The sequence below is a fragment of the Haliotis rubra genome, unplaced genomic scaffold (assembly GCF_003918875.1).
Source record: "Haliotis rubra isolate DU_JTF1 unplaced genomic scaffold, ASM391887v1 Scf6, whole genome shotgun sequence".
In the NCBI taxonomy this organism is placed as follows: Eukaryota; Metazoa; Mollusca; class Gastropoda; order Lepetellida; family Haliotidae; genus Haliotis; species Haliotis rubra.
In genome coordinates this window covers 4,010,055-4,037,856 of record NW_025767301.1, presented here as the reverse complement: position 1 = coordinate 4,037,856, position 27,802 = coordinate 4,010,055, and the positions used below count along the sequence as shown (strand labels likewise).

Here is a 27,802-nt window from a genome sequence, read left to right as displayed (position 1 = left end):
CTTAACCTATATATAATATATATTCAAGTTACAAAGTACTCAATGGTGTGTGATTTTTTTATATATATAAATATATATATATATCACACCATTGAGTACTTTATAACTTGAAAAATTCATTCTGTGTAATTAACAATCCCAGTTATTATATAAAAGCATATGTAAGTTCAACAAATCATATGGAAAATGTAAAAATTATAACCTTCACCTGAAAGTTTGAACAATTCATTCATTCAGAGGTTGGAGAATTCATGGTAAACTCAACACTTTTCAAGATGCATAATATACCTGAGAAGATGGCATTGAGCATTAACACAGACAACTTTGAAAGTAATATGTTGGTATCATGCTGGTTTCAGGAAAGGAGTTCTCCATGGACAGAAGATGGTCTTAACAGAGAAACAGTTAAAAAACACATTATTGGGTTTACCCAAACCACTTTATCTGGTTCCTCATTGTCTATATTACAGTATTATGATAAACTAAAGTCCTGTGATGATGACTGACTGAGTTTAGTTTTACGCCGCTTTTAGCAATATTCCAGCAATATCACGGCGGGGGACACCAGAAATGGGCTCAACACATTGTGCCCATGTGGGGAATCGAACCCGGGTCTTCGCCGTGACGAGCCAACGCTTCAACCACTAGGCTACCCCACCGCCCTGTGATGATGAAGGGACAGTACCCTATGCTCATGTGCAGTACCTCATACTGAAGTGGTACAAAGTGACTAAGCAGTCCTTTAATTTCTAGTTTCTTGTCTTCATGATATGGCTGAAATATTGCCCATATCACGTAAATTTTTTAACTCACTCACACTCTAGTTTCCTGGGTTAAGATTAATAAAAACCTGCCAGTGCATTTCAGATTCGAAACCTGTTTACATGTATGTGTATTAGTTGTTGGTTGATTACTGTCTACCTTTCTCCAAGGTATATTGTTTAGGCTGTGATTTAAAGGGTCAAATTAGGGGTTGGACTGTCTAAAGTGGAAAACCATCCTGTAAGATATTCAAAGGTTGTTATGAATTGCTGGAATATCTAAGGCACAAAACAACAAATACAAAACACCATCATCATAATAATTGCCATGAACATCATGCATTGACTTTGGCATAAAACAACATTCTCTCACACATGAGCAATTATAATGTTTCATGGTTAGTCACATATGAGTAATTATTATGTGTCATGACAAGGGACCAGTCATTTAGGATAAGGGAGGGGAGGAGGGTCACCAACAATGTGACAGTCTTAAACTAGCTCTTGGGGCAAAACTAATACCCATATTTGGGGATGGTCATCCAAAACATATTACAAGCACTATCAGAGGGTAATTCTTTCCAGTACATTATGCATAAAAAACTCTCACCCACCAACCCTTGTAAAAAATGACTGGTCCCTTAACCCGGGTATTATGTGTCAATATACCTGCTATATTGGATAACACGAGTAAAGTCAGTAAATTGAGCAAGCAGGTATCAATACTGTAAAACATTCTTATGATACTAACTAATTCATAGCTCATACAACATTTGGATTTGTAGCATTTGTTTTCCCCTTTTTAGTTCAAAGGATGATATTAGAATTAGATTTCAATTTTAGTATTGTTAAGTTCCTCAGAAATGCAGCCATATTTTGGAGTGGCCATGCTAATGACATCCTGTTTCCGTGAGAAGTAGAACTAACCACAACAAATTTCAAAACAATTTGTTCAGATGTTTCAGATAATATGTAACATAAGAATATTTACAGTAATAGAACATCATATCAGAAAAGTTCTTGTTTAAAGGCAACATATCTTAGTACATTTTTTTACATAAACATGAATATCAGTCCATCCACCAGTGCATGTATTCAAATATATTACATATAAGTTTACTGAATATATAACATAGAAAAGTATACCCTGGAACATATTTCTTATTTCACTAGCCTGGACTTCTTTCACGAATATATCATTATGCAAGTAATACCTGACGTGCAAATCTCATGGCAAGACCCTGAACCCTTATATCAACATCGTGTACAGGTATACTAACCATCAAAAGTTTCGACTCACTTAAAGCACTCACTATATGTTATAGTATAAATATATATAGTTACATCGAAGATGAATTTCTCCACTAACTTGAAGGAACCAACTGCAAACCTTTTGTAGATGAATTGCACGAGGATCATGCATCAAATTGCTGAAAAGCATGTGCAAATATCGTACATGTGAACAGCTGTGCTTTGGTGTAAAGTTTTGTTATGAATTTGCCAATTATCACTGAGTTTCATCATATATTGAACTCGGGACAATACTCTTTTCAACGTTTCAACTATGTTTTACAATACACCAGTTCATGTATAAACAGTACCTTTTGACAGTATGGAATTTTTGGCAAAATTTAGTTCAGAACAGTTGACTGAAGTAAATGGCTACATTTACACTAGTGAGTCTAAACTTTTGATGGGTAGTATATGTAAAACTGTGAGTCTAAAGCGTCAGTCAATCAATAAGGTCTCTATCCCCATCAAGGAAAATGGAATATTGTAAACTTCACAATGATCCATTCCAAGAAGGCAACATTCTCTTCCCACAGAGGTTACTTGTCATATCTTCCTACGAACCTCTGTTCTAATACGGCCATATTTCCCGGTTCTCGTTAAATCCCCTAGCGGCAAAAGATCACAACACGAATTATCTCCCTTCTTTCTATCTAATCAGAACACGTGTTACATTGACTTAGATTCAACTTGACTAACACAAGCAAATGTGGGGCCACAAATATCCCCCATCTGCCGGGGACTTGTGTTGATGTTACACACAAGACGTTTAATGGCTAGCTTGTCAGTTGTCAACGAGGGCGATGGAGAGGCCACTGATCCGCCATAACATGACTGAGTTCTGTCTAGAAGAAACATTTGCGCATCGCGCAGGGGAAGAAGTTTAGTTTTCTCTAAGCATACGGAAATTACCGAGGCCTTAAGAATGATCACTTTTGAAACAACGGCGCTGATTGCACAACTAAATCTGATTGCCTCCAATCACGAGTCTTGAACGCTCACACCATGAAAGGGCCGTATTAGAACAGAGGTTACGTAGGAAGATATGACAGGAGTAACCTCTGTGGGAAGAGAATGAGAAGGCAATGGAATATTATTGTTATTAGTTTCCAAAAATGTATTTACTCTCATGAATATACCCTGGGAATCAGAACATTTGAATTGAATAAGAATGTTTAGGTAGCTGCCATATATTCAGTACATGTAACAATATTTACACAGACTAAAACAGGTTAAAATGTTAAAAACTGCAATAGCACATTAAGAATTCTCAAATAAAATGCAAAAATATCCTGCTCACAGACATATATACATTATCATGCACTCACAAATAACATTCCTAATCTCTCATCTGTGTAACAGTTGAGTATTGTGCGCATAACAAAGTAGGGTGAGAGGGATGCATTTCATGTGTGTATAAAAGCAAGAGCAAAATCAACATTCAAATAAAGGTACATATTGATTATGAATGACTGAATACAACTCTTTCTAATGAGGTAGAGCGGATGTGCTGCTGGTTAGTGGGTAGATTAGTTTTGCATGTACACTGAACTCTCCTTTATAACTACATGTATTTGAATTGTAAGGCTTGCTTGGACATTTCACATTTTTATAGAAGAATTGTTTAATACCGGTAGGCTTTTTAATATGCATCTAATGTAGAAATCTGATCAATTATTTTCACAATATAATTTCAAGGCAAGGAACCTGCAACCTCATGTATATATAGTGTAAACCAGTGTTTTCCCACTCGGCATGTGGTGGCATGTGACAGACTGTCATTGAATTCATTATATACCTACTCTAGTTTCACCATAAACTATTCCGTTTTTTTTTTTCTGGTATTTCTTGCATTTAGATGGTTTATAATTAGCATAAAACATTTCTGGTAAATTCTGGCTTACAAATATAAACACTCAAGGCTGGGGATATTCTCTCACTCTCCCATGTTTACATTTTGAACGTAACCCTTGGACGCGGGTTTTCTCTTTACAACATGCAACGGTGTTGATGCCATCACACTTCCCTGTAGGGAACTAACTGTTTTACAGAAACAGTTTGTCACAAAAAATATCGAGTATGCTGTATTGTTTTCCACTGTGTAGTGGTTGCCAGGGAAACATGACAACTACAACCCATCAATAAACTTCAAGAATCAGTAAAGTTAACATGGCAAACATCAAGAACTCTGTGCCCTTGATGCAGGGTATTGCCAGAAACAGTGCAGGAACACACTCTGCCATTGAAAATTTCACTTCCTGATAACATAGATATAGGCACACAGGCATATCATACAAAATGTCCAAAATTTATAAATCAGAATACATTTGTTTTTAAAAAACAACATGGATAACCTTTTCGTTAACCAAATGTTTTCAAGAAGAATTTATGACCATCTATAAGGATTAATCTAACACTGCCATAATATAACCAAAAGATTGACGTCCATTGTTTTCATGACAGTAAAAAGATTTGTGGTTTTCACAACCATCACCACGAACATTTATGCCTTGTGTGGTCTCTTTTGACCCCCATATCATTTCATCCATCCATCCAACAAGACCCCGTTCAACATTGTTCCTAAATGTCAAGTTCCTATAGCAGTAGGTATCCTGGCTCTAACTGCTATGGCTCCAATGGAAGATTCTGTCAAGTACCATCCAATAGCAACAATTCTCTGGATTAATTCTCAGAATTTGTGAGTTTGATGTGGATCTTGATGATGGTATCAACAATGTCAGGCTCAGCAAGGGTTGACACATCTCCAAGTTCATCCAGTTTATTTGCTGCGATGTTTCGTAATATGCGTCGCATTATCTTACCTGACCGAGTTCTTGGCAAGCCTGGCGTTACCTGTAATGAAACTTTGACAATCATTTCTTCCTTTCTCGTTTGAAAACCTCTGTGTTTCATTAGTATATATATATCAGCATGTAATCCTAACTGTGGTTGATATTGGCATGAAGCAGTAACTGGCCAAACTGACTTACATGAAGCATGTGGAGAATTTAGCCTTTCTAAACACAAGAAAAAAATAAAATCAACTGAAGAGACCATCTAATCTATTCATAGCCCTCCTAATAAGACAAAACAATCAACACACAGTTACTGGGGTCACGTACAGTTTCACAAAAGATATCATCCAAAATGTACTAAATTTTCTCCCTATCACTGTGTTGTCCAACAGACATAGTACCAATAGTTGACTTTGACTGTGTTGTCCAACAGATATAGTACAAATAGTTGACTAGTATTGTGTTGTCCAACAGATATAGTACAAATAGTTGACTAGTATTGTGTTGTCCAACAGACATAGTACAAATAGTTGACTATTATTGTGTTGTCCAACAGATATAGTACAAATAGTTGACTAGTATTGTGTTGTCCAACAGATATAGTACAAATAGTTGAGTAGTATTGTGTTGTCCAAGAGATATAGTACAAATAGTTTACTATGATTGTGTTGTCCAACAGATATAGTACAAATAGTTCAGCCATGCACAAAGAGTAACCCACTGACCTGTATTACCCACTGACCCTGACCTGTATTACCCACTGACCTGTATTACCCACTGACCTGTATAACCCACTGACCCTGACCTGTATTACCCACTGACCTGTATTACCCACTGACTGTATTACTCACTGACTGTATTACCCACTGACCTGTATTACCCACTGACTGTATTACCCACTGACTGTATTACCCACTGACCTGTATTACTCACTGACTGTATTACCCACTGACCTGTATTACCCACTGACTGTATTACCCACTGACCTGTATTACCCACTGACCTGTATTACCCACTGACTGTATTACCCACTGACCTGTATTACCCACTGACCTGTATTACCCACTGACTGTATTACCCACTGACCTGTATTACCCACTGACCTGTATTACCCACTGACCTGTATTACCCACTGACTGTATTACCCACTGACTGTATTACCCACTGACCTGTATTACCCACTGACCTGTATTACCCACTGACCTGCATTACCCACTGACCTGCATTACCCACTGACCTGTATTACCCACTGACCTGTATTACCCACTGACCTGACCCACTGACCTGTATTACCCACTGACCTGTATTACCCACTGACTGTATTACCCACTGACCTGTATTACCCACTGACCTGTATTACCCACTGACTGTATTACCCACTGACCTGTATTACCCACTGACCTGTATTACCCACTGACTGTATTACCCACTGACCTGTATTACCCACTGACCTGTATTACCCACTGACCTGTATTACCCACTGACTGTATTACCCACTGACCGTATTACCCACTGACCTGTATTACCCACTGACCTGTATTACCCACTGACCTGTATTACCCACTGACTGTATTACCCACTGACCTGTATTACCCACTGACCTGTATTACCCACTGACCTGTATTACCCACTGACTGTATTACCCACTGACCTGTATTACCCACTGACCTGTATTACCCACTGACCTGTACATTACCCACTGACCTGTACCCACCCACTGACCTGTATTACCCACTGACCTGTATTACCCACTGACTGTATTACCCACTGACCTGTATTACCCACTGACCTGTATTACCCACTGGCTGTGGCATTACCCACTGACCTGTATTACCCACTGACCTGTATTACCCACTGACTGTATTACCCACTGACCTGTATTACCCACCTGTATTACCCACTGTATTACCCACTGACCTGTGTATTACCCACTGGCTGTATTACCCACTGACCTGTATTACCCACTGACCTGTATTACCCATTACCCACTGGCTTACCCACTTACCCACTGACCTGTATTACCCACTGACCTGTATTACCCACTGACCTGTATTACCCACTGGTATTACCTGTATTACCCACTGTATTACTCCACTCGACTGTACCTGTATGTACCCACTGACCTGTATTACCCACTGGCTGTATTACCCACTGACCTGTATTACCCACTGACCTGTATTACCCACTGACCTGTATTACCCACTGACCTGTATTACCCACTGACCTGTATTACCCACTGACCTGTATTACCCACTGTATTACCCACTGACCTGTATTACCCACTGACCTGTATTACCCACTGACTGTATTACCCACTGACTGTATTACCCACTGACCTGTATTACCCACTGACTGTATTACCCACTGGCTGTATTACCCACTGACCTGTATTACCCACTGACCTGTATTACCCACTGACCTGTATTACCCACTGACCTGTATTACCCACTGACCTGTATTACCCACTGGCTGTATTACCCACTGGCCTGTATTACCCACTGACCTGTATTACCCACTGACCTGTATTACCCACTGGCTGTATTACCCACTGACCTGTATTACCCACTGACCTGTATTACCCACTGACCTGTATTACCCACTGACCTGTATTACCTGTATTACCCACTGACCTGTATTACCCACTGACTGTATTACCCACTGGCCTGTATTACCCACTGACCTGTATTACCCACTGACCTGTATTACCCACTGACCTGTATTACCCACTGGCCTGTATTACCCACTGGCCTGTATTACCCACTGACCTGTATTACCCACTGGCTGTATTACCCACTGACCTGTATTACCCACTGACCTGTATTACCCACTGACCTGTATTACCCACTGGCCTGTATTACCCACTGACCTGTATTACCCACTGACCTGTATTACCCACTGACCTGTATTACCCACTGACCTGTATTACCCACTGACCCACTGTGTATTACCCACTGTATTACCTGTATTACCCACTGACCTGTATTACCCACTGACCTGTATTACCCACTGACCTGTATTACCCACTGACCTGTATTACCCACTGACCTGTATTACCCACTGACCTGTATTACCCACTGGCTGTATTACCCACTGACCTGTATTACCCACTGACCTGTATTACCCACTGACCTGTATTACCCACTGGCTGTATTACCCACTGACCTGTATTACCCACTGACCTGTATTACCCACTGACCTGTATTACCCACTGACCTGTATTACCCATTGGCTGTATTACCCACTGACTGTATTACCCACTGACCTGTATTACATCTGGTACGGCATAGGCGGCAATGTTGGCCTTCACAATACCCTTCAGCTGCTCACAGATCTCTTTTTTGGACGTCTTCACCTCATCCTTGAGTGTCACATAGGCATACACACCTGCACACACAAGGTGAAGGGTAAGACATGGCCTTGAAAACCGTGTGTGTGTGTGAGAGAGAGAGGTAGTGTGTGCATTCGAGAGATTAAGTGTTTTGTGTGACATATATATATATATATAGTGTGTGTGTGTGTGCTAGTGATAGTGAGAGAGATAGTGTGTGTATGAGAGAGATAGTGTGTTGTGTGTGTGAGTGAGAGAGAGAGAGTGTGTATGAGATAGTGTGTTGTGTGTGAGTGTGTGTGTGTGTGAGAGAGAGAGTGTGTGTATGAGATAGTGTGTGTGTGTGCTAGTGATAGTGAGAGAGATAGTGTGTGTATGAGAGAGAGAGTGTTGTGTGTGAGAGAGAGAGAGAGAGTGTGTGTGTGTGTGTGTGAGAGAGAGAGAGAGAGAGAGAGTGTGTGTGTGTGTATGAGATAGTGTGTTGTGTGTGAGAGAGAGAGAAAGTGTGCGTGAGACTGCCTGTGTATGCAGGGGCAGATCCAGAGGGTGTGTGTGGGCTCAATTCCACAATGTGATCTTAGGGATATGACTGTTGTTGAGATAGATTCACCACTGTCATAAAGGTAACATGTTCATACCCTACCTTCCCCCTTGATGTCATGAGGGAAGCCCACCACTGCTGCTTCAGCAATGTCTGGATGCTCTGTCTGTAAGACAAATCACAACATCCTGTTTTCTCAAATCATGATCAAATGCAATTTGTCAGTCATTATCATAGCAAACTACAGTTATAATGAACTCAGATAGACAGAGAAGTTTGAGGTACTAATGCACAGAAAACACCCTTCCCTACAGCTTTTCATATTTTTGGATTACGTTCTCATGACCTTGTATATTTTGTATTGACCCTCGCTGAAAAGATAAAATGCAAAATCACTCTGTATTTCATTGTAAAATAGCCATTTAACCATCACCCTCCCCAAAAATGTGTTTTATGTTTCTAATAATCGTCCCTAGTCATATATCATCCCAAATATAGTACTTTTTTATATTAGTCTTCCCTAGTGAAATATCAGTGACCGTGCCATGATTCTATCTAAAACCCATCCCCTAGCCACCCTCCAAAAATATGACTGGTCCCTTAAATATTATAGAGATGCAAATTCATTAAGCAACTCTAATGTGTATTATAATAATATTCTCACAATAATATCTTCAGAACAGAACAGAACTTTGATTACGCTCAGGCCAGGATACTCGGCATAAGAGGTACAAATATACAACTGAGAATACATGGGATGGCTGGATGGTTTACAAGGAAGATTTACAGTTTTCATGATAGTACTACAAAATATACACAGTTTTTTTAAAACACTAATTCGTTTACAGTTAAACAATTCTTTAAATATTAAAACATTGGATTTTTTAACATAATGATTTGGGATATAAGTTTTTAGGATGATGTTTGAAGAAAGGGCAGAGAAAAATGTAATGAAATTCATCGCCAACATCACACGCGTCGCAGAGGTTACACATTCTTTCTTCAGGTGGAACTTTGTGCCACCTACCTACTTCTATAGGTAAACAATGGCAGGAACTTCTAAACAAGAGAAATTTAAGAGCCAAGGAGAAAGTGGTATATGTGATATTTTTCAAGGACAAGTTCAGATTGGAATACGCGGTACATGGTACCCTAAGAAGACTTAAATATGTCTGTGCGCCATGTTTGGGTTGCTATATCATGTAACCGCAAGGAGATAATAGTTTTTTAATTAACAATATTCTCACAATAATATCTTCAATCTCTGCCGTGCCAAGTCTGTGGCCTGTGACATTCAAGACATCGTCCATCCTGCCTGTTATCTGGTAGTATCCTTTATCAGTTCGGTGTGCACCATCACCCGAAAAGTATAGCCCTGGACATTCAAACATACATGTTAAAAAAGATCAAACTTACATATATTTAACGTTTTCTAACACTGCAAGCAAACAGGTGAAGGCATTCCATTACAGGCGGCTGCTTATCAAAACACAAATCAAATACAACAGATACACTTTTGAATGAATGGCTCAACTTGGAGCAATGACACTTTTATATCCTTTTCATGGCCAAACCTGAACTATACATATGTTATTAGCAGCCCGAGACTGGCTTGCACAAAACAATCACAGTGCTACAACCATTGTAAGCCAATGTTAAGTATGGGGGGTTCCATTAATCTATGTGTTTCAGAAGCTTAGTGCAAGTGGATCTAGACTTGAACATTTCTCTTCTGACATTTTACAACTTCAGTTCTACTTACCGATAAATTATCATTTCTACTTCATATAAATAGCAGTTACTTTGACTTACATATAATGCTCTTCAAACAGATCAATTATTCCTTAGCTCAAACGTATACATACATGTATATGAACTTTCATTTCAATACATGTAAAGTGCAGTGATTTCTACATCTTCCCGACTATAAAAGTCCAATTTCCACCCTTCCTGAACTGTATCTGTTATATACTGGACAAAAATAGTTAGGGATATATGTAAATTTTGAAATTATGAATAATGATCTATTTATTCATTGTCACACTGATAAAATATCAATCATAAAAATACCAATATCCCTAACTTATTTTGTCCAGTATATGTTGGCCTAACAAACCTATGCACAGTCGAATCAAACGTGTAACAAATTCAACAACTGGTTTCTAAAACACCATGGCCAGTAGTGTGCAGATGTAGGTCCATTGTAGTGTACAGCTGGGCAAGAACAAATATTGGCCAGATCTTTTCATTTTTTCAGTCAACAAGCGGTTTGATACACTTATGACTGACTGAGTTTGGTTTTACGCCGCTTTTAGCAATATTCCAGCAACATCACGGCGGGGGACACCAGAAATGGGCTTCACACATTGTACCCATGTGGGGATTCGAACCCGGGTCTTCGGCGTGACGAGCCAACGCTTTAACCATTAGGCTACCCCACCGCCCCTGATACACTTATGAGATAAGACAAGTTTTATCACACTATACCCCAATAAATCTTGATTTTTAATCTCGTCGTCTTGACTGTCATTTTGTTTGAAACAAGTGCACATGATATGAGAGATGGAATGTTATTGGCCAGTATGAGGTACACAAAAAGGACATAACTAATAGTAATCCCCTGGTGGCAATACAATTGAGCTACGGAATCCCAGTCTAGTTTGGCAAGGGTTGAAAGTGGACTTTTACAGTCAGTTAACTCCCTTGCTTCGCGAAGATGCAATTTCTACAGATATATATGATGTAGATCACTGACCAGGGTAAGGCTTGAAGTATGTGTCCTGGTATCGGTTATGGTCGCCATAGATGGTGCGGGTCATTCCAGGCCATGGCTTCTTGATGCACAGGGCCCCATTGACATCATTCCCAGTCAACTCTTGACCCTACTCAAGAAGAGTGCACACACTGTTTGATTCATGGATTCTCATACTAAATCATAATTCAAATGAGCTTTAACATTCAGCTCTTACAGATTTATAAATACTGGCATATGAATTTCTGGTGTTTTCACAAATGGCTGCTGTGGCAGCCATATTGGAAATACGATTTGATTATATTGAACAAAATCAAGAGTTTTGGAGTGGAGTCTCTTGATGCTGGCAATTGAGAATCTATTGACATGGTCAAAGTGCAAGTGTCTAAATAAGGTAAAAAGTAAGCAACACAAGAGACCACAACAGAAGCTCACCTGACTTTAAAAAAGGCTTCCCGAATATCATTACTTATTACACAACATTGTTTATCTCACAACAAAATATAACACCATCATCATGATACAGATAATGAAAAACAAAAACTTGTGTCATACCTCAGCAAAATGTATGAACCCAACAAATGCTAATAGCCTGACAGTACCTCACTATCCATGAGAACAGGCTCAATGCCGAAAAATGGTCTCATTGGCATGGCAGGTATAATTTCAGCACCAGGAGCCGACGGTCTTGGAGCCAGGCTGATGCCCCCGGTCTCTGTTTGGTTGAGAAAAACAACTTTTAAACTAAAGGGCTTTGACAGTATTTTAGTCTAAAGGTTACTTCACATAGCAAATTTGACTCATAAATGTTGACAAAGTGTGTTGGAACTTTTTCAGGTCACACAATCAAAATAAAAAATATGGTACCAAAGCAAAGAAATAAACAGCTGAAACTAGAAAAGAGTAACTTGTTACAGGTAACTGATAATATTCAAACAAGGTAAAACATGCCAGCTGAAGTTTGAGACAGTGGTCTCCCTTTATGCACTGACCTGTCTGCCACCAGGTGTCGATGATGTCACACCTGTTCTCCCCTACTACATTGTAGTACCATTGCCAAGCCTCATGGTTGAGTGGCTCACCAACTGGAAACAACATGAAGACTGTCAATGAAGCAAGTTCTGTCTATGAATTTTCTGACTAAAATTTAAGCACTTCATGAACATTTTAACAATACCGTACATATTTCCTACAAAAACACCTGTGGCTTTAAGTACTGAAATTTATGGTGTGATTTTATGTTAAGTGTAATGTTAATAATGAAAGTTTTATTTGTCTTTTTTTACAAAATTGACCAGAACACATACATTAATGTAGTTTGTATTATCGGAAAAGCACCTTGAAGTAATGGAATACAGGTATCCTAATTATACTGTGCACTCCTATCAAAGACCATTTTGCACAGTGTATTAGCCATATGATTGGCCACAGGTTTGGTGTCAGCAATCAAAAAGTCACAAACAGGAAGTATCAAACACTCAAAACCACATCAAGGGACACAACTCTGTTTTTTTGTTTGTTGTTTAACTGAGCATTCTGACAGCAGTCTGTGAATAATCGAGTCCAGACCGGAAAATACAGTGATCGACAGCATGACCTTTAATCTAGGTATGTAATTGGGATACAATGACATGTGTCAACAATCCTGAACACCTGATCATGTTAGTCGCCTGTTATGACGAGCATGGGTTGCTGAAGACAAATTCTAACATGGATCTTCACGTGTAGACACAACTCTTCGCAGCATTCCTTACAGAACTTGATCACAAAGCACCTGTAGGAGGTCTTCAGTAAGCCCACCCTATACAGTCTAACAGCCGTACAGTACACAGGGTACCCAGGGGTGGATCCAGAGAAAAGGGGGGGACATATACACACACCCTCTCCCTCGAAGAAAATGTCACTGAGGAGTATTTCCCCCTAACTTTTAGACTTCATAATATATGTGCACTCCCCCTTTCCAAAATGCTAGATCCAGCCCTGGTACCAAGGTGCTCTGATAGACTGGCAACACACACTCACCACACCCCAGTTTTCGCAGTGAAGATCGGTCATACTTGTTCACCCAGGAGTCCCCCGACTTGAGCAGCAGTCTTAGTGCAGTGGGTGCCAGATAGATGTGGTTCAGCTTTAACCTCTCCACCACCTCCCAGTACCGACCTAAGTATCAACAGACTTCAATGTACAGGTACTGATTACCAGTATATCACTAAAACACTAATGACAAATGTTCATCATTTTCACAAGGCATGGCCCTTTAGTGATTGGTTTGAAAATGAAATAAGCCATAATTTTGTCTCTACAATGTTTAAAATCTTCCTGAATTTCTTACAGGCTAAATATAATAAAGAAACTCGCACCAATCTGTAGAGGTTGCTCATTCTTTGAAGAGAGTTCTCCTTGAGGTACTTTTTATGTCCATTAAAAATTCCTACAACAGTTGTAACTATACTTTGAATATAATATCTGCAAAACAAAAACACTTTTTTGTCTTGTTTGACGGCCCTACAGCCAAGAGAAGGTAATTCTAACCTCTCTAATCACTTTCCATGCTGTCGTTCACAAGTTTATAAATCTCCTTGTTTAATGACTTAAAAAGTCTAAACACATTATTTAATATCCTAATATGCATTAAAACATTACAATTATTTGAAACATGTCTAAAACAGCTTCCCTACCTGGATTAGGGTATACAGGTGTGCTCTCAAACAACAGGGTGGTTGCCCCATTAGAAAGGGGCCCGTACACCACGTAGCTGTGTCCTGTGATCCACCCAATGTCTGCAACGCAGCCAAACACTTCGCCGTCCTGGTAGTCGAAGACATGCTGGCAAGGCACACAACAGTAACTTAGCAGATTACACCTTGATTCTAACATCAACATAGAGGTAGAGCCTTTCCTTGAGATGATCTCAGGTTCCAAACTTTATTTAGGTTTTAAAACGAATCATTATGTTGTGCAGATTTTTTAAAAGTTAAAGGTTTTTTAATACATAGTTATTAACACTGCATACATTACAATAATGTCTCTGCCTCTCTGTTGGTTTTATTTTTAGCCAAAGCCATCTCTCTAATTAAAACTGTATAAACATGACAGTTTTTCCTCCAATTTTGCAAGTTGTACTGACATTAACTGTACATCTGACACAGAATATCAGCCAAGGAGCACGGTCTAGAAGTCTCACAAAAAGGTGGACCTAATACAAGTTGAATCAACCTATGAAAATATTTGACATAACCAAACAAGGATGTATAAAGATAGAATGCACCAAACTCTCACTTCAAGACAACCATAAGTCAAACATATCAAAGTTCAACATAACGGGGAGGTTTACCTGTACCTCCATGGTATCATTAGTATAGTTTGACTGACCTTGAAGGTAACATTGGTGTAGAGGAGGTAGCCACCAGTTGAGTGAGATAAGCCCTTGGGTTTTCCTGTGCTGCCAGATGTATATAACATGAAGAGGGGATCCTCACTTCCCATCTCGGAGGGTTTGCATGACACAGACTCACCGCTTAATGCCTGGAGGGTATTAAAACATGATTACTCTCTGAAGTTGACCAACTTGCTCTGAGAGATGTTAGCTCCGGGACAACAAGTCTAAGCTAAAGTGAGTGAGTGAGTATGGTTTTATGTCGCTTTTAACAATATTCCAGCAATATCATGGTGGGGGTCACCAGAAATGGCCTTCACACTGTACCCATGTAGGGAATTGAACCTGGGTCTTTGCTGTGACAAGAGAACACTTTAACCACTAGGCTACCTCACCACCCCTAAGCTAAAGTATAAGTTCCGATCATCGCAACACTAGGATTGATTTGTGCACGTGGTCCTTGATGTCTTTATCTGACAAGATAACCACCATCATTATGCAGTGATTTACAGTCAATACTGTGATACATATAAAATAACAGTCAAGTATTTCTGACACATACTTTCCAAATGATTCCAGAATAGAATGAATGGTTATCTTTTCATTTTGAGAAGAGGTTTATCTTCAGTAAATATAAACTGGTTATAATTAACTTAAAGGAACGACCACCTTTTGCTCATTATTGGCATTTCAGCTAGATATACAGCGAATAGCCAGGACATGTAATAGAGATTAACGTATCTGTCAATTTGTTATGAGTTTTAAACTGTTTACTGTATTAAACATTTGCTTGTTGACCCCACTTCATCATGAAAATAGTTTTAAGTTACAAAATTTTTTTTAATAACCATCTGGTATGCAGAGATTCTCGACTAACCTTCTCGAGGGGAATGTCCAGTTTGCCCATGGGCACATCTCCTCCAGTGCGTTGATACACAAACACACGTTTGACACTTGGACACTTCTGAACTGCAGCATCTACAGTTCTCTTCAGCTCGATGGTTTTCCGTCCCCGAAGTCCCTGGTCAGCAGTTATTACAGTTTCAGCATTTGCTGGTGAGGAAAATTGGTTTTGTTAAAAGCGATTCATATAATGTCAGTGGACTGGTATCTTATACTGCATGCACAGCTTGTGTATATCAGCAGCTTCAATACAACGTCTTTTGAAATAGAGATTATAAACTATGTCTGTTTCCATATCTTAATCATCATGCACAACTAGTAAAAGATATGGATTACCGTAGATAAGCCGACCTCATAGATAAACCGACCCCCTAACCTGACCCTTAAAATCAGTATCAAAATGGTATGTTTCGTACATAAGCCGACCCCCCGTGATGGGGTATACACTCTGTTATTTAGCTCCTAACATAATCTCTGCATCATACAATTATCATCATTTGATTCTCAAATTAATTAGTGCTTAAAGGGTAAGGCCACTGAAGAAATAACTGTGATACCGATACTATATATATTTAGTTCATTACTGGCTGATCAAACATTCATAATATTTGTAGAACGTATTTAAATGTCCTAATGAAATTAATGAAATCATCTGATATGTAGACTTGTATGAAAACGCCCCAATACCTACCATCTTGGATTCTCCCTGCCAGTGCCTCTGCACTGAAGCCTGCGAACACTACACTGTGGATGGCACCAATCCTGGCACAGGCCATCATGGCCGCCACAGCTATGGGGGACTGGGGCAGATAGATAGCCACTCGGTCACCGCGGTCCACTCCACTGTGCCGCAGCATGTTGGCCATCTTGTTCACCATGACAGACAGCTCACTGCAAAGTTAAAATCAATGTCTTATCACCCAACTTTTTATTGCTACATCTATTTTTTCATGAGTATTCAGAATGGAATATTTATAACACATTTACTACTTTTCATTTTTTGGTCACATACAAATGTACAAGATGCCGGAAATGACTGCATAATCACCCAATGTAGGCTGTCGACATAATTAAAAATATTGGGTGCAATGTATTATGAGATATTGCGTTAACAAGAGTTTGAAAAGTGGTCAAAGTGTCATGGTGACCTTGAAGATAAGGTCAAGGTCACCCAAATCAACTGGTATATGCGTAATCCCCCAGTGTAGGCTGTCACCAAATTTAAAGACATTGGGAACAACAGTCCATGAGATTTCGTGTTAACAAGAGTTTGAAAAGTGGTCAAAGTGTTGTGGTGACCTTGAAGATAAGGTCAAGGTCAACCAAATCAACTGGTGTCTGGGTAATCCCCCAATGTAGGCTGTCACCAAATTTGAAGACATTGGGTACAACAGTTAATGAGATATCGCATTAACAAGAGCTTGAAAAGTGGTCAAAGTCTCGTGGTGACCTTGAAAATAAGGTCAAGGTGACCAAAACCGACTGCTGTCTGTGTAATCCCCCAATGCAGGCTGTCACCAAATTTGAAGACATTGGGTACAACAGTCTATGAGATGTCGCGTTAATATGAATCGGGACGTATGTACGTACAGGCGTACAGACGCTGCAGAATACATAGTCCTTCGTTCTGCGTTGCGGCAAGGGACAAAAAGGCCCATGCAGAATGGAGGCCCCAAATGACAATGTGCCCTTACCCATAAGTGACTGTCTCCTGTGTCCCTGGCTCGTCCTTCTCCCAGATGAGTGCCACCTGGTTTTGTCGAGTCTCCAGATGGCGGTCCACGCAGTTCACTGAAATACACAAAAATAACTTGTCTAACATAACTTGGATACTAATTACAGTGTTTGCAGGAGTCCCATAAAACAAATTGTACAGATACACTTAAGTCCTGTAAAAGGTGTCAATAGCGTCAAATCAGCACATGTACAATTTTTTTGTTTATGTCACATTATGTAGGGTTGATAAATTCGACAGTTTTCAGAAAAAATCAAGTCAGTCGTGTAATTGTCCTCCAATCTGTGACCTCGTCTTTCCCTTCAAGACCAAGGAGTGGGTGAAAAATAGGTTGGTCCCTGCTTTGCCTGCAAACTCTGTATATTCATGGACAATACACCATATCACAATGAGTGAGTGAGTTTAGTTTTATGCCACTTTTAGCAATATTCCAACAATATCACAGCGGGGAACACCAGTAATGGGCTTCACACATTGTATGCATGTGGGTAATTGAACCCAGATCCTCAGTGTGACGAGTAAACGCTTTAACCACTAGGCTACCCCACCGCCCCCATATCACAGTGAGCAGGATCCAGAAAGCAAGGTCGGTCTAATAGCCTTAATGGAGTTATGGTGATGTGGATTCAGCAGATGAATATGGCTTTTCTACCACACCTCACTGAAATAATCAAATCTAAGAAATCTCAGAGAAGAAGGTGGTTACGGAAGAAAGGATAGATTATTGACAACATGCCATGCAATAAATTGTCAATTATATCTTTTGGTCCTGTATCATATGATCAAAAACCTGGATTTAAATAAACATGTTCTCAATGATAACTGCAGTGTCCTTATAATGCTATTCTGGCTTGAAACTTCAGTCTGCAGAACTAGATATTTTTATAGTACTTCAATCAGAATAAAACTTGTTAAATACAAACTATACGTGCATTGTTTTGCACATGCAAATATTTACCTTAATGAATTTACTGTAGGTATGTCTCTTGCCACTGATACAATTAGTGAATTCATCACATGTCAAGCTTACCGGTAATGACAGACAGACTGAGTCACTAATGACAAATTTTATCTATAACAAATTCATTCATTTTATTATTCATGAAATAAAGGACCTTGATATACATAAATTTGTATTAGTGTACTTCCCAAATTTCCCCATGCCACCCAACGAAAACTGATGGATAGACAGACATTGACATACTCCAACTCCTAGGCATTCATGTATACATAGTAGTGGTGTTCCGATTAATTGAAATAATCAAAGATTGGTCGTAGTGACCAAACGACCAAGCAATCGATCACATTTTCTCATAATAGAACATAAACAATTTTGGAACTACTGTTTTAGTGTTTGAAATACTTGACGATGGAACATATCTTAGAAGTTGTCAGGTCCTGAAAACATGTTTAATTCTTAGAAAAGTCACTTCACTAACTGAAAAGTCATGACTGAATATTTCTCTAAGACTCCAGGAAGTTTATGTTCATGATATATTAGTCATCACTTTAAAGTTGCAAGTTGCATCATGTTGGTAATGTTCGTTGGTAATGAAGCAATTATCAATTGTGAGATTTCAACCAATTCCCAACACTAATACATAGCCAATCCATCCATGAACAACTTTAACATACACAGTATCATCAAGGTCTACAACATGTCTGAAACTGAAGGCAGCTCTGACATTACCTAATTCAAATATACTAGAAAGAATAGGAAATGAAGTGAACAACTACAAAAGTGGGACACATATTAATATTTTAATAGTAGTGTCTCCAAAGAATGAAAACGTTTATGATTATAATGATTAATTGTTTAATAATGCACTTGTCATTTGTTTGGTGCACTAATATTCCCATCCAACATAACCTCATGCTTAATGTTGTTAAACTCTATTGGAGTTTCAACTAGTCGTTATTATTTGAAAGCTTGACTAAGAGGGAAAGCTGTTGTAAATTATCAAAATAATGAGGTCAAATACCAACTTCGGTGGGCTATACCTGCGTTGAACTTTGCACTCTTATCTAAAGTCAATACGCTTGATGATTCGCAACTGTGAACATATTCTGATGTTACACAGGCTGCACAAGGTAAGTACATCAACATTCTAGTATATTGAAGGAATTGGAAAAAAATCATTCTGAGTACAGGTGTCAAGTTTCATCTCTGTCAGAGTTGCATACTTTTCTGAAGATGGATTACAGATTTTAAAACAACAGAGAGCACACTATGCTGTCACTACATGAAAAACGTGCTGATTGACACGTACTTAAGGAAGAGAGAAAGGCTGTCTGAAGAAAGGTTGGACTTCCACTGAGCCACCCTCACATACATCTTATTGGACCGTGATTCATTTAATACAGGAAAGTAGCCTAATGATCATTTTTGTTTCCTTTCTACATATTCTGGTGTTTGTAGACATGTAGAGAGGGTTTGATACACTGTATATATCTGTAGGTTTACCACCTTGTTCCACTGGTTGGGATATATATCAATGTAAACAAACGTTGAACAATGTAGCATAATATACACCACAATCAGGAAATGTCAAAAGACAGTCTAATATTGGGTATAGTTATGCTACATTACAGTACTTAAGCAGACGATATACTCTTATCCTGCAGTAACTAAAAAACAGAAAGAAATATTGGCTTTCGGAACATGTATGTTGGCCTTGAAAATGGTTGCACATCTGTTTACATAACACATTTTGTACGCTACCAAACAAACATATCAAGTTTCTTGTCAAGAGTGTGACTGTGTGCGTCTATGTTTGTCTACATGTGTGTGTTTGTGCATGCATATGTGTGCACTGTTATTCACGACATTTTTTCTTAATGTTGTAGCTCCAGGAATAGGATTGAGAAGTAAGATCCAGGTAAGGGAGATAACTTGGGATACCTTCATTGTAGTTTAGGTGTAAACAGCCATTATGATCTAATGTGACATCTGACACATCAAGGACTCCCAATATACAGGTAAAAATCAGAAGTCAAACGAACAACATTTTATGCAGAATTATCTTTTCAAAATGTCCCAGATACGAGTAACAGGCGCTCATGTTTACACTAATTAATAAACAAAATGAAGGAAACAAGCTGCGGTTGTCTTAGTTTCTGTGTTACCATGGTTAGACGCTTCTTATGCTCTGAGAAACTAAACCTCCTTCCTTCTCTGAATATAAAATATATATATCTGAAGTCAGGTTTATAGGTTCAGCACTCCATGTAAAACAGTATAAACTATTTTTCGCAATGTTATTGAAAACAACGATTCTTGTTTATGCTTTGGCCCCGGGTCTACAATAGCATTGTCAAAGAGCAAAGTAATAGCGATGTTTCAAACATCGAGGAAATCATTAAATAAATTGAAATCAACAATAACATTCATAAAAGTTGTCCAGCGTGCATATAAAATTACTATTTCCATACTTTTGTGCGATCATGCAATGTAAAGTCAAGTCACTGACAAGTTACATCTAGAAACTTTCACAGCCTCCGTCTTAGCCTTCGCGACCGCGATGCTTAATGTGAAAATATATGCATGAAGCATTTTTGTCATAGGCCATAACCTAGCCGCGATATGTCCAATATGGTTCCATAATTTAGGTATAGGTAGCGATGTCTTTCTTAATATGTTCAGAATAGCATTATTTTACCCAAAACTTTCGTCTTAATCTAAAAGTTTTTCGTTCTGAAGAAGGTATCCATTTCCATAATATGATTGGCTGCTTAGGTCAAATGGGACTGAAAAACAATGCCGATATCCTGAATAGTTGAATGGATGAATCGACTTGATAAATACCTTGCCATCAGCTATCTTGGCCCTTCAGCATGATTGAATCATACTTCATTTCAATGTCTTAACTACAAGCTAGGCCCCCTCCACCAAGCAATCATAGCACTACAACTGTTGTAAGTCTCATAAAGTATGAATTTTATTATCATATTAGCATTAAGGTAGTTTATACTTCATTATACCTTTCTTCTGCTTGGTTAAGGATCTGCTATTTTGTATTCCAGAATTATGGCAGTGGTCGGTAATTAATTGAGTCTGGGCCAGACAATCCAGTGGTTAACAGCAGTACAAATACAATGCAAAATTTTAAAAAAAGGTGTAACAATGCTCTTATCTAAAGTAAATACATTTGATGATACACAACTCTGCATAATCATCCAAAAGTATCCTTTTCAGTTCGTGAACCACTTTCATGACTCATCTCTACTTACTGACCAATCACAAAACATCAAATAAACTAACTACAGATATGACAGCGGGGGAAATAACTTGCTAGTGTACTCCGGTACAGTGGCACATGTAAAATCACTTGCCCTGATAATTTTTCCACTATACCGTACGTTTTCTTGTTGATTTTTTAAATAAACAACATAATTAATATTGGAAAGTCAACTGGACACCGGTACAGTGTGATATACAAATTTGCTTGCCCAACAGAAAAAGACACTGGACTCGGGCGTCGGGCAATGGGTTATTTCCACCCCTGTATGAGTATATAACTATTACATGCATGGCAAGCTATGAATACACAATGCCATTTAGAAAGTGGTCAAATGTAACAGTTATAAACATTTGTGTTACATTTGACCACTTTCTAAATGGCATTGTGTCTTCACAGCTTTTGGTTGGCCTGGTTGTGTATATGACACCATTATATTTTCAAACCCTCAGATCTTTTGGCATGAACCAGTCTTGTGTCATCATTTTTTCAAAGACGGTAACTGCGTCTGAGTGTGCATCATTGTTTTACATCATTCCGTAATCTTGTCATATCCCTGTTCTTCCCTTTCAGATGCATGAGTCTTGTATATGTTAGCTTTCTTCACTTTAGGGGCGGTGGGGTAGCCCAACGGTTAAAGCATTCGCTCATCACGCCAAACACCTGGGTTTGATTCACCACATGCTTACAGTATGTGAAGCCCATTTCTGGTGTGCCCCCGTCGTGATATTGCTGGAATATTGCTTAAAGCAGCGTAAAACCCAACTCACTCACTCACTCACTCACTCACTCTCTTTAGGGACATTACAATGTGAAGTTCTCGGCAGATAGTGAGCAAAGTTGTTGCTCAACCTTCATCCCATGCTGGACCACGTCATTTGGACTTTTACGTACTTACAATGTTCCTTGTTTGACTACTCCCTTTTGACTTTGATGTACCTAGCACATTACCTACTGGACAAGGCCCTTTGAGCTTGAACATTCCTCACATTTCAAGTGACATGCACATGTGACACGCACGCCAGAAAGGTGCAGCTGAACTCTCTTAGACACAATGAGTTCATGTCAAGACAGGAGAGTGCTATTAATAGAAATGATCCTCTGCTTTTCTGTAAATGACATGACATGAAATAACTTGAAATCCACACCTAAGTATTTTTGGCATGTCTTCACATGGCCGAAATACACATCCTGCTAATTTGCACAAATGCAACTATACATTTACATGGGTGAGTGAGTAAGTTCAGCTTTACACCACTTTTAGCAATATTCCAGCAATATCACGGCAGATACATTTACATGACCTCCAGACCATAGGCAAATTGACCCCATGTGCAAGTATACCCTATCCGGATGTGTTTTCATTACATGTTTTAACACATGAAGTTCTTAACTATATTTCATGAACTGAAATAAGGTCTAAACTTGATAATCTCCCACCTTGCCTGAGATTATCAAGTTTAGAACTTACTTCAGTTCACGAAATAAAATTATAATTTCATTATGTGCACTTTGCACACTTATAAAATTTCAAAATCTTACAGATGGTATAAGTAAAATGTGCTAAGTGTATACATGGCTGGTAATATTGGTGCTAAATCATGTATAAATTGAGTTGTAAAACTACTTTCAGGATGGAAAGACTACATTTTGAAGATGACATGAAGAAAGCTTCCATAAACATTTGTTTCGGACACATATCTGGAAAGACACAGAAGAAGACTTGCAAAAAAGAGCAGATACCTGATTGGTGGGACCAAACATGAGGAACTTCTCACTTCTTATACACTTGGTGTAAATACTAGTATGTGTAAAATACACAGGTGAGCATTTGCATTTACATTACAAAAACAAGAGTACTATTTTGCATAGGTTTAAGTTGTACACATATACAGGGAATATGTTTTCGAAAGATTATTTAAATGAGTAGTGTGTTGAAACAAATGCTCAAAATGTTATCTTTTGTTGGCAGAGGTATAAAAGAATAATTTGTCAGTTTGATGGAAATACCCAAATGTCAAAATTCCTGTGTTCGTAGTGAAAATGAAAAGATTGTTTGCAGGTGCTCAGTAAATAAATAGTTTGTTGGATAGAGATGGAGGTGAGGTGAAATTGGGTTTAACGTCGTGCTAAATTGGGTTTAACGTCGTGCTTGAGAATATTTCGCTCATATGACGACGTGCATGCGTGTGTATGTGTATGTGCGGCTGCTTGTACTAGCCCAGACTTAAGCTGGTTTTATAGTGCTAGCCCACTGAGATACCATGCCGCAGTGAAGCATGAATACCCCACTCAGACACATTATACTGACTCCAAGCCGACCAGTCCTTGTTGTACCCATTAATGCTGAGTGCCAGGCAGGGACCAACAAGTACCATATTTTAATGTCTTTTGGTATGACGCGGTCGGGGATCAAACCCGAACCTTCCGCTCTCTGGGCAGACGTTCTAACCACTACACCACGGAGGCAGTCTGGATAGAGATGGAGAAAATAAAGATTTTTTCTAAAAACAAATTCTCTCCCACTCTCCACCCATCCCAAAGTAAATGGATATTCCCTAGGCAAACATGAGGGTAATCATAGACACTATAGCACTGTTGTGAGATAGCGTAAATACTTGATGAATATAAATCTGGAGTCGTGATAAAGCATCAAGTCTTAAGTCACTCATTGAACTTACCAGCGTTATTGGTTAAAACAATAACTAACATTTTTTTATAAATAATATACACTCTGGCTACCTCATGAATAATGCATGAGCACTGTGTTGCATATGACTTAACATAATTTTTGTCTCCTTCAAGGACTAAGTGCTATCATGTTAACATTACCTCTCAACTCACTAAACAATGGAGTCCTCTAACTGGGTCGGTATTCTATTATCAGCATGATTGTTTTATCACTTCCGTTGATAAAGGTAGTCAGTGACTTGCATTAATAGGACTGACTGACTGAGTTTAGTTTTACGCCGCTTTTAGCAATATTCCAGCAATATCACGGCGGGGGACACCAGAAATGGGCTTAACACATTGTGCCCATGTGGGGAATCGAACCCGGGTCTTCGGCGTGACGAGCCAACGCTTTAACCACTAGACTACCCCACCGCCCCTGCATTAATAGGAAGAACCAAATACAGTAAAGTATGTTTATAACAAAAACACTTCTAAGAAACTGACAGATGTAATGAATAGTATTTTTTATCTCAGACATTTGCTATGTATTATAATGGAAATGCTTCCACAGTCTGTTTGGGTCAAAATGATATCAATGAATCACAATCTAAATCCAAATTGGTTCATGATCAATCTTTCATTCCAACACAGAATGTAATGAAAACATAAGACCAATTCTGGAAAAAGGTTTCTCCAAAATAAAAAGTTATTTAACAAACTATTATCATTTTGTTTTGATTTTCTGTGTGAAGTTTTACAAGGGTAAACTAACAGTAAACCTGCGTGAACAGCGTCAAGGGCGGGAAGCACGTGCAATTGTCACGTCACATCAAGCATAGCCATTCAATTTATTCGATTTCAATCAATCGCTCGAGCACTACCTGACAGTACAGATTTACAAAATCAGTCATTTGGTCCAGACTATGTACTGGCTACCGGGAATATCTGAAATATTGCTGAGTGCTGCATACAAAACAAACAACTGCTGCTAAATTCTGTAAATTTTGGCTATGAAATAGAACAAATATTTGCACAATTTTGAAATGCCCCAGGAGAAAATACTCACATAAAAAGTAGCATTTTTCAATATCAAGTTACATTGGTGCATGTTTTAAATAGTTAAATTTTATCCTTGTATCAGGGATAAGCTGTTGCTAGGATATAGTATTTGTTGAAGAGCCGATTGTGATTAAAATTACTGATAACTTTACTATATACTGGTAGTTGTACCCTTGTAGATAACGTGGTGCTCATTCATAGATACTACAACAGTATCTGTTACTATATATGCATCCTATCCTATAAACACGTCTTTCACTTTAAATCACATGGACCCATAAAGACGCGGGCATAGTGAGTGAGTTTAGTTTTATGCCGCTTTTAGCAATATTCCAGCAATATCCCGGCGGGGACACCAGAAATGGGCTTCACACTTTGTACCCATGTGGGAAATCGAACATGAGTCTTCGGCGTGACAAGTGAACGCTTTAACCACTAGGCTACCCCACCGCCCCTCTTGGTTTAGAAACCCATGCTTGTCATAAGAGGTGACTAACAGGATCGGGTGGTCATATTGCTGACTTGGTTGACACATGTCATCGTATCCAAATTGCGTAGATCGATGTTCATGCTGTTGATAATTGGATTGTCTGGTCCAGACTCAATTATTTACAGACTGCCACCGTATAGCTGAAATATTGCTGAGTGCGGCGTAATTCTAAACTCACTCACTCACTTATTAAATCGAGTCTTGTCTTATTTCAAAGTGCTAATTATTGAAAAAATTAAAAAATGCAAATTTTACAGGTCATGCAAACACTTAATCTCCATCCAAATCTGGTGAACTTCATGCATGCATACTTGAGCAACGGCCATATTACCTTAAAACTATTAACCTAAATCCATGCACTGCTGAACTTGTCACAAACTTGATCTACTAGTCCGTCATGCAGACCATACCGCTAATATAACCATTACGGTCCATTCACATATATAAAAATACAGCTCTATCTGGCAAGTCAAGATTACCACAGTCTCTTAAAGTGAAAACCATCCCTGTACAAGTTTTTCTTTTCAATTTTATCAAGGTAATTGAATAAAAACAATTTTATAAAATACTTTCATTTCAAAGACTAGATATCACTCTTTTGACAATCTGAGAAGTATGACAAGAAGTCAGAGAGCAAATTAGGGAACTTCATGCAAATAATGACATTTTTCTCACTGCAGTTTTGAAAGAATTCTCACCATCAATAACAGGCAGTAAATTATTTCAATTATTTTAATTCCAACAACTTCATGACATGAAAATAGTTTTGTTATCGCGTTGTTTGATCATCACACGATGTCTTAAAAATATTAAGTTTGTTCACTATCGTTCACTATCTATAGAACAATAAGGTTGCTATCACAAAGGGCGCGACTTAGGGTGAGGAAGATGTTGTGTTTCAAATAACATTAAACTACCATGAATCAAATAACATGGGGAATTACACATGGTCTTTTCAATAATATTTGAAACAATTCATATCTAATCGACTTGTTTCATTTGTGTTCACAGATGACCTAACCCTAACAGGGCCTCTCAAGTTTTGCCACAGAAACAACAAAACAGTTGCGTTCTGTCAACACTCACCCGATGCATTGAGCTTGCCGCCATCGAACCATTGTATTTTCCCCTCTGTCATGTCACAATCTTTCACTTTATGGAAGTCATGGAACCATTTTAACCTGGATCGTGCCAGTTTACCCCAAAACACGTCGGGGCTCTCCAAACTGAACCTGTACAAATCGTCATGTGTTTTGATGTGTGGCACCCCTTCAAACTCAGGAAAAGGAGTTGTTGTGGTGGATGTCGTGATGCCTCGCTGACTGACCAAAACCTTGGCATACTTCAGGCACTTCCTCAGTTGTGGTTGTCTGCTGCAAGATAGTGTCGTCTGGACTCTAAGAGTGGTGCAAAACAATTCCCTGAGCACGGCCATCCTGCTGGAGTTTCTGCCCAAGCTGCCCTCACTCAACAATTCAACTGACAGCGTTCAGCCGCCCCATTCGCTAGCTGGCTCCGCATTACCGTATTACACACAAACAATACGCGTACACTAGTATACTTCACAAAACTATATATCTCCGAAACTGGTATTTATCTCTTCAAATGCTCGATGTCTTGTAAATAAGGTCAATGTTAACATGACCAGTACCGTTGGTGGTCAATGGTCCACCAGAAGAAGTGGGCGTGGCAAATTCCGGCGCGTGTTGATTGGACCAAATGTATAGCTAGTGTATGTTACAAAACTGGGCCATGAAACTTCAGAAAGGGTTGTGCATGTGAGATTTTCGGGTCATAATTAGATTATCAACAGCAACGTTGACTTGTGGATGTAGTTGGAGAAAAATTATTTTCCACCGAT

The 27,802-nt window shown here is 38.8% G+C and overlaps 1 protein-coding gene and 1 long non-coding RNA gene across 2 annotated transcripts; one reads left to right on the top strand and one right to left on the bottom strand.

Annotated features, from left to right (window-relative positions):
* Nucleotides 1-4,569: 4,569 nt before the first annotated feature.
* LOC124255251 (acetyl-coenzyme A synthetase 2-like, mitochondrial) lies at nucleotides 4,570-27,552 on the bottom strand. Its single transcript, XM_046689112.1, has 14 exons — nucleotides 27,028-27,552; nucleotides 17,441-17,537; nucleotides 16,438-16,637; nucleotides 15,721-15,896; nucleotides 14,840-14,992; nucleotides 14,146-14,293; nucleotides 13,490-13,627; nucleotides 12,460-12,552; nucleotides 12,070-12,182; nucleotides 11,471-11,597; nucleotides 9,963-10,090; nucleotides 8,818-8,881; nucleotides 8,109-8,230; nucleotides 4,570-4,904 (listed from the first exon to the last, which is right to left on the bottom strand). Exons 1-14 carry the CDS (start codon nucleotides 27,374-27,376, stop codon nucleotides 4,734-4,736), a joined length of 2,079 nt encoding a protein of 692 aa, XP_046545068.1. The 5' UTR covers nucleotides 27,377-27,552; the 3' UTR covers nucleotides 4,570-4,733.
* On the top strand, nucleotides 19,528-27,802 carry LOC124255254. Its single transcript, XR_006892657.1, has 4 exons — nucleotides 19,528-19,572; nucleotides 20,329-20,360; nucleotides 23,353-23,542; nucleotides 26,953-27,802. It is a non-coding gene; the product is annotated as an uncharacterized LOC124255254 (long non-coding RNA).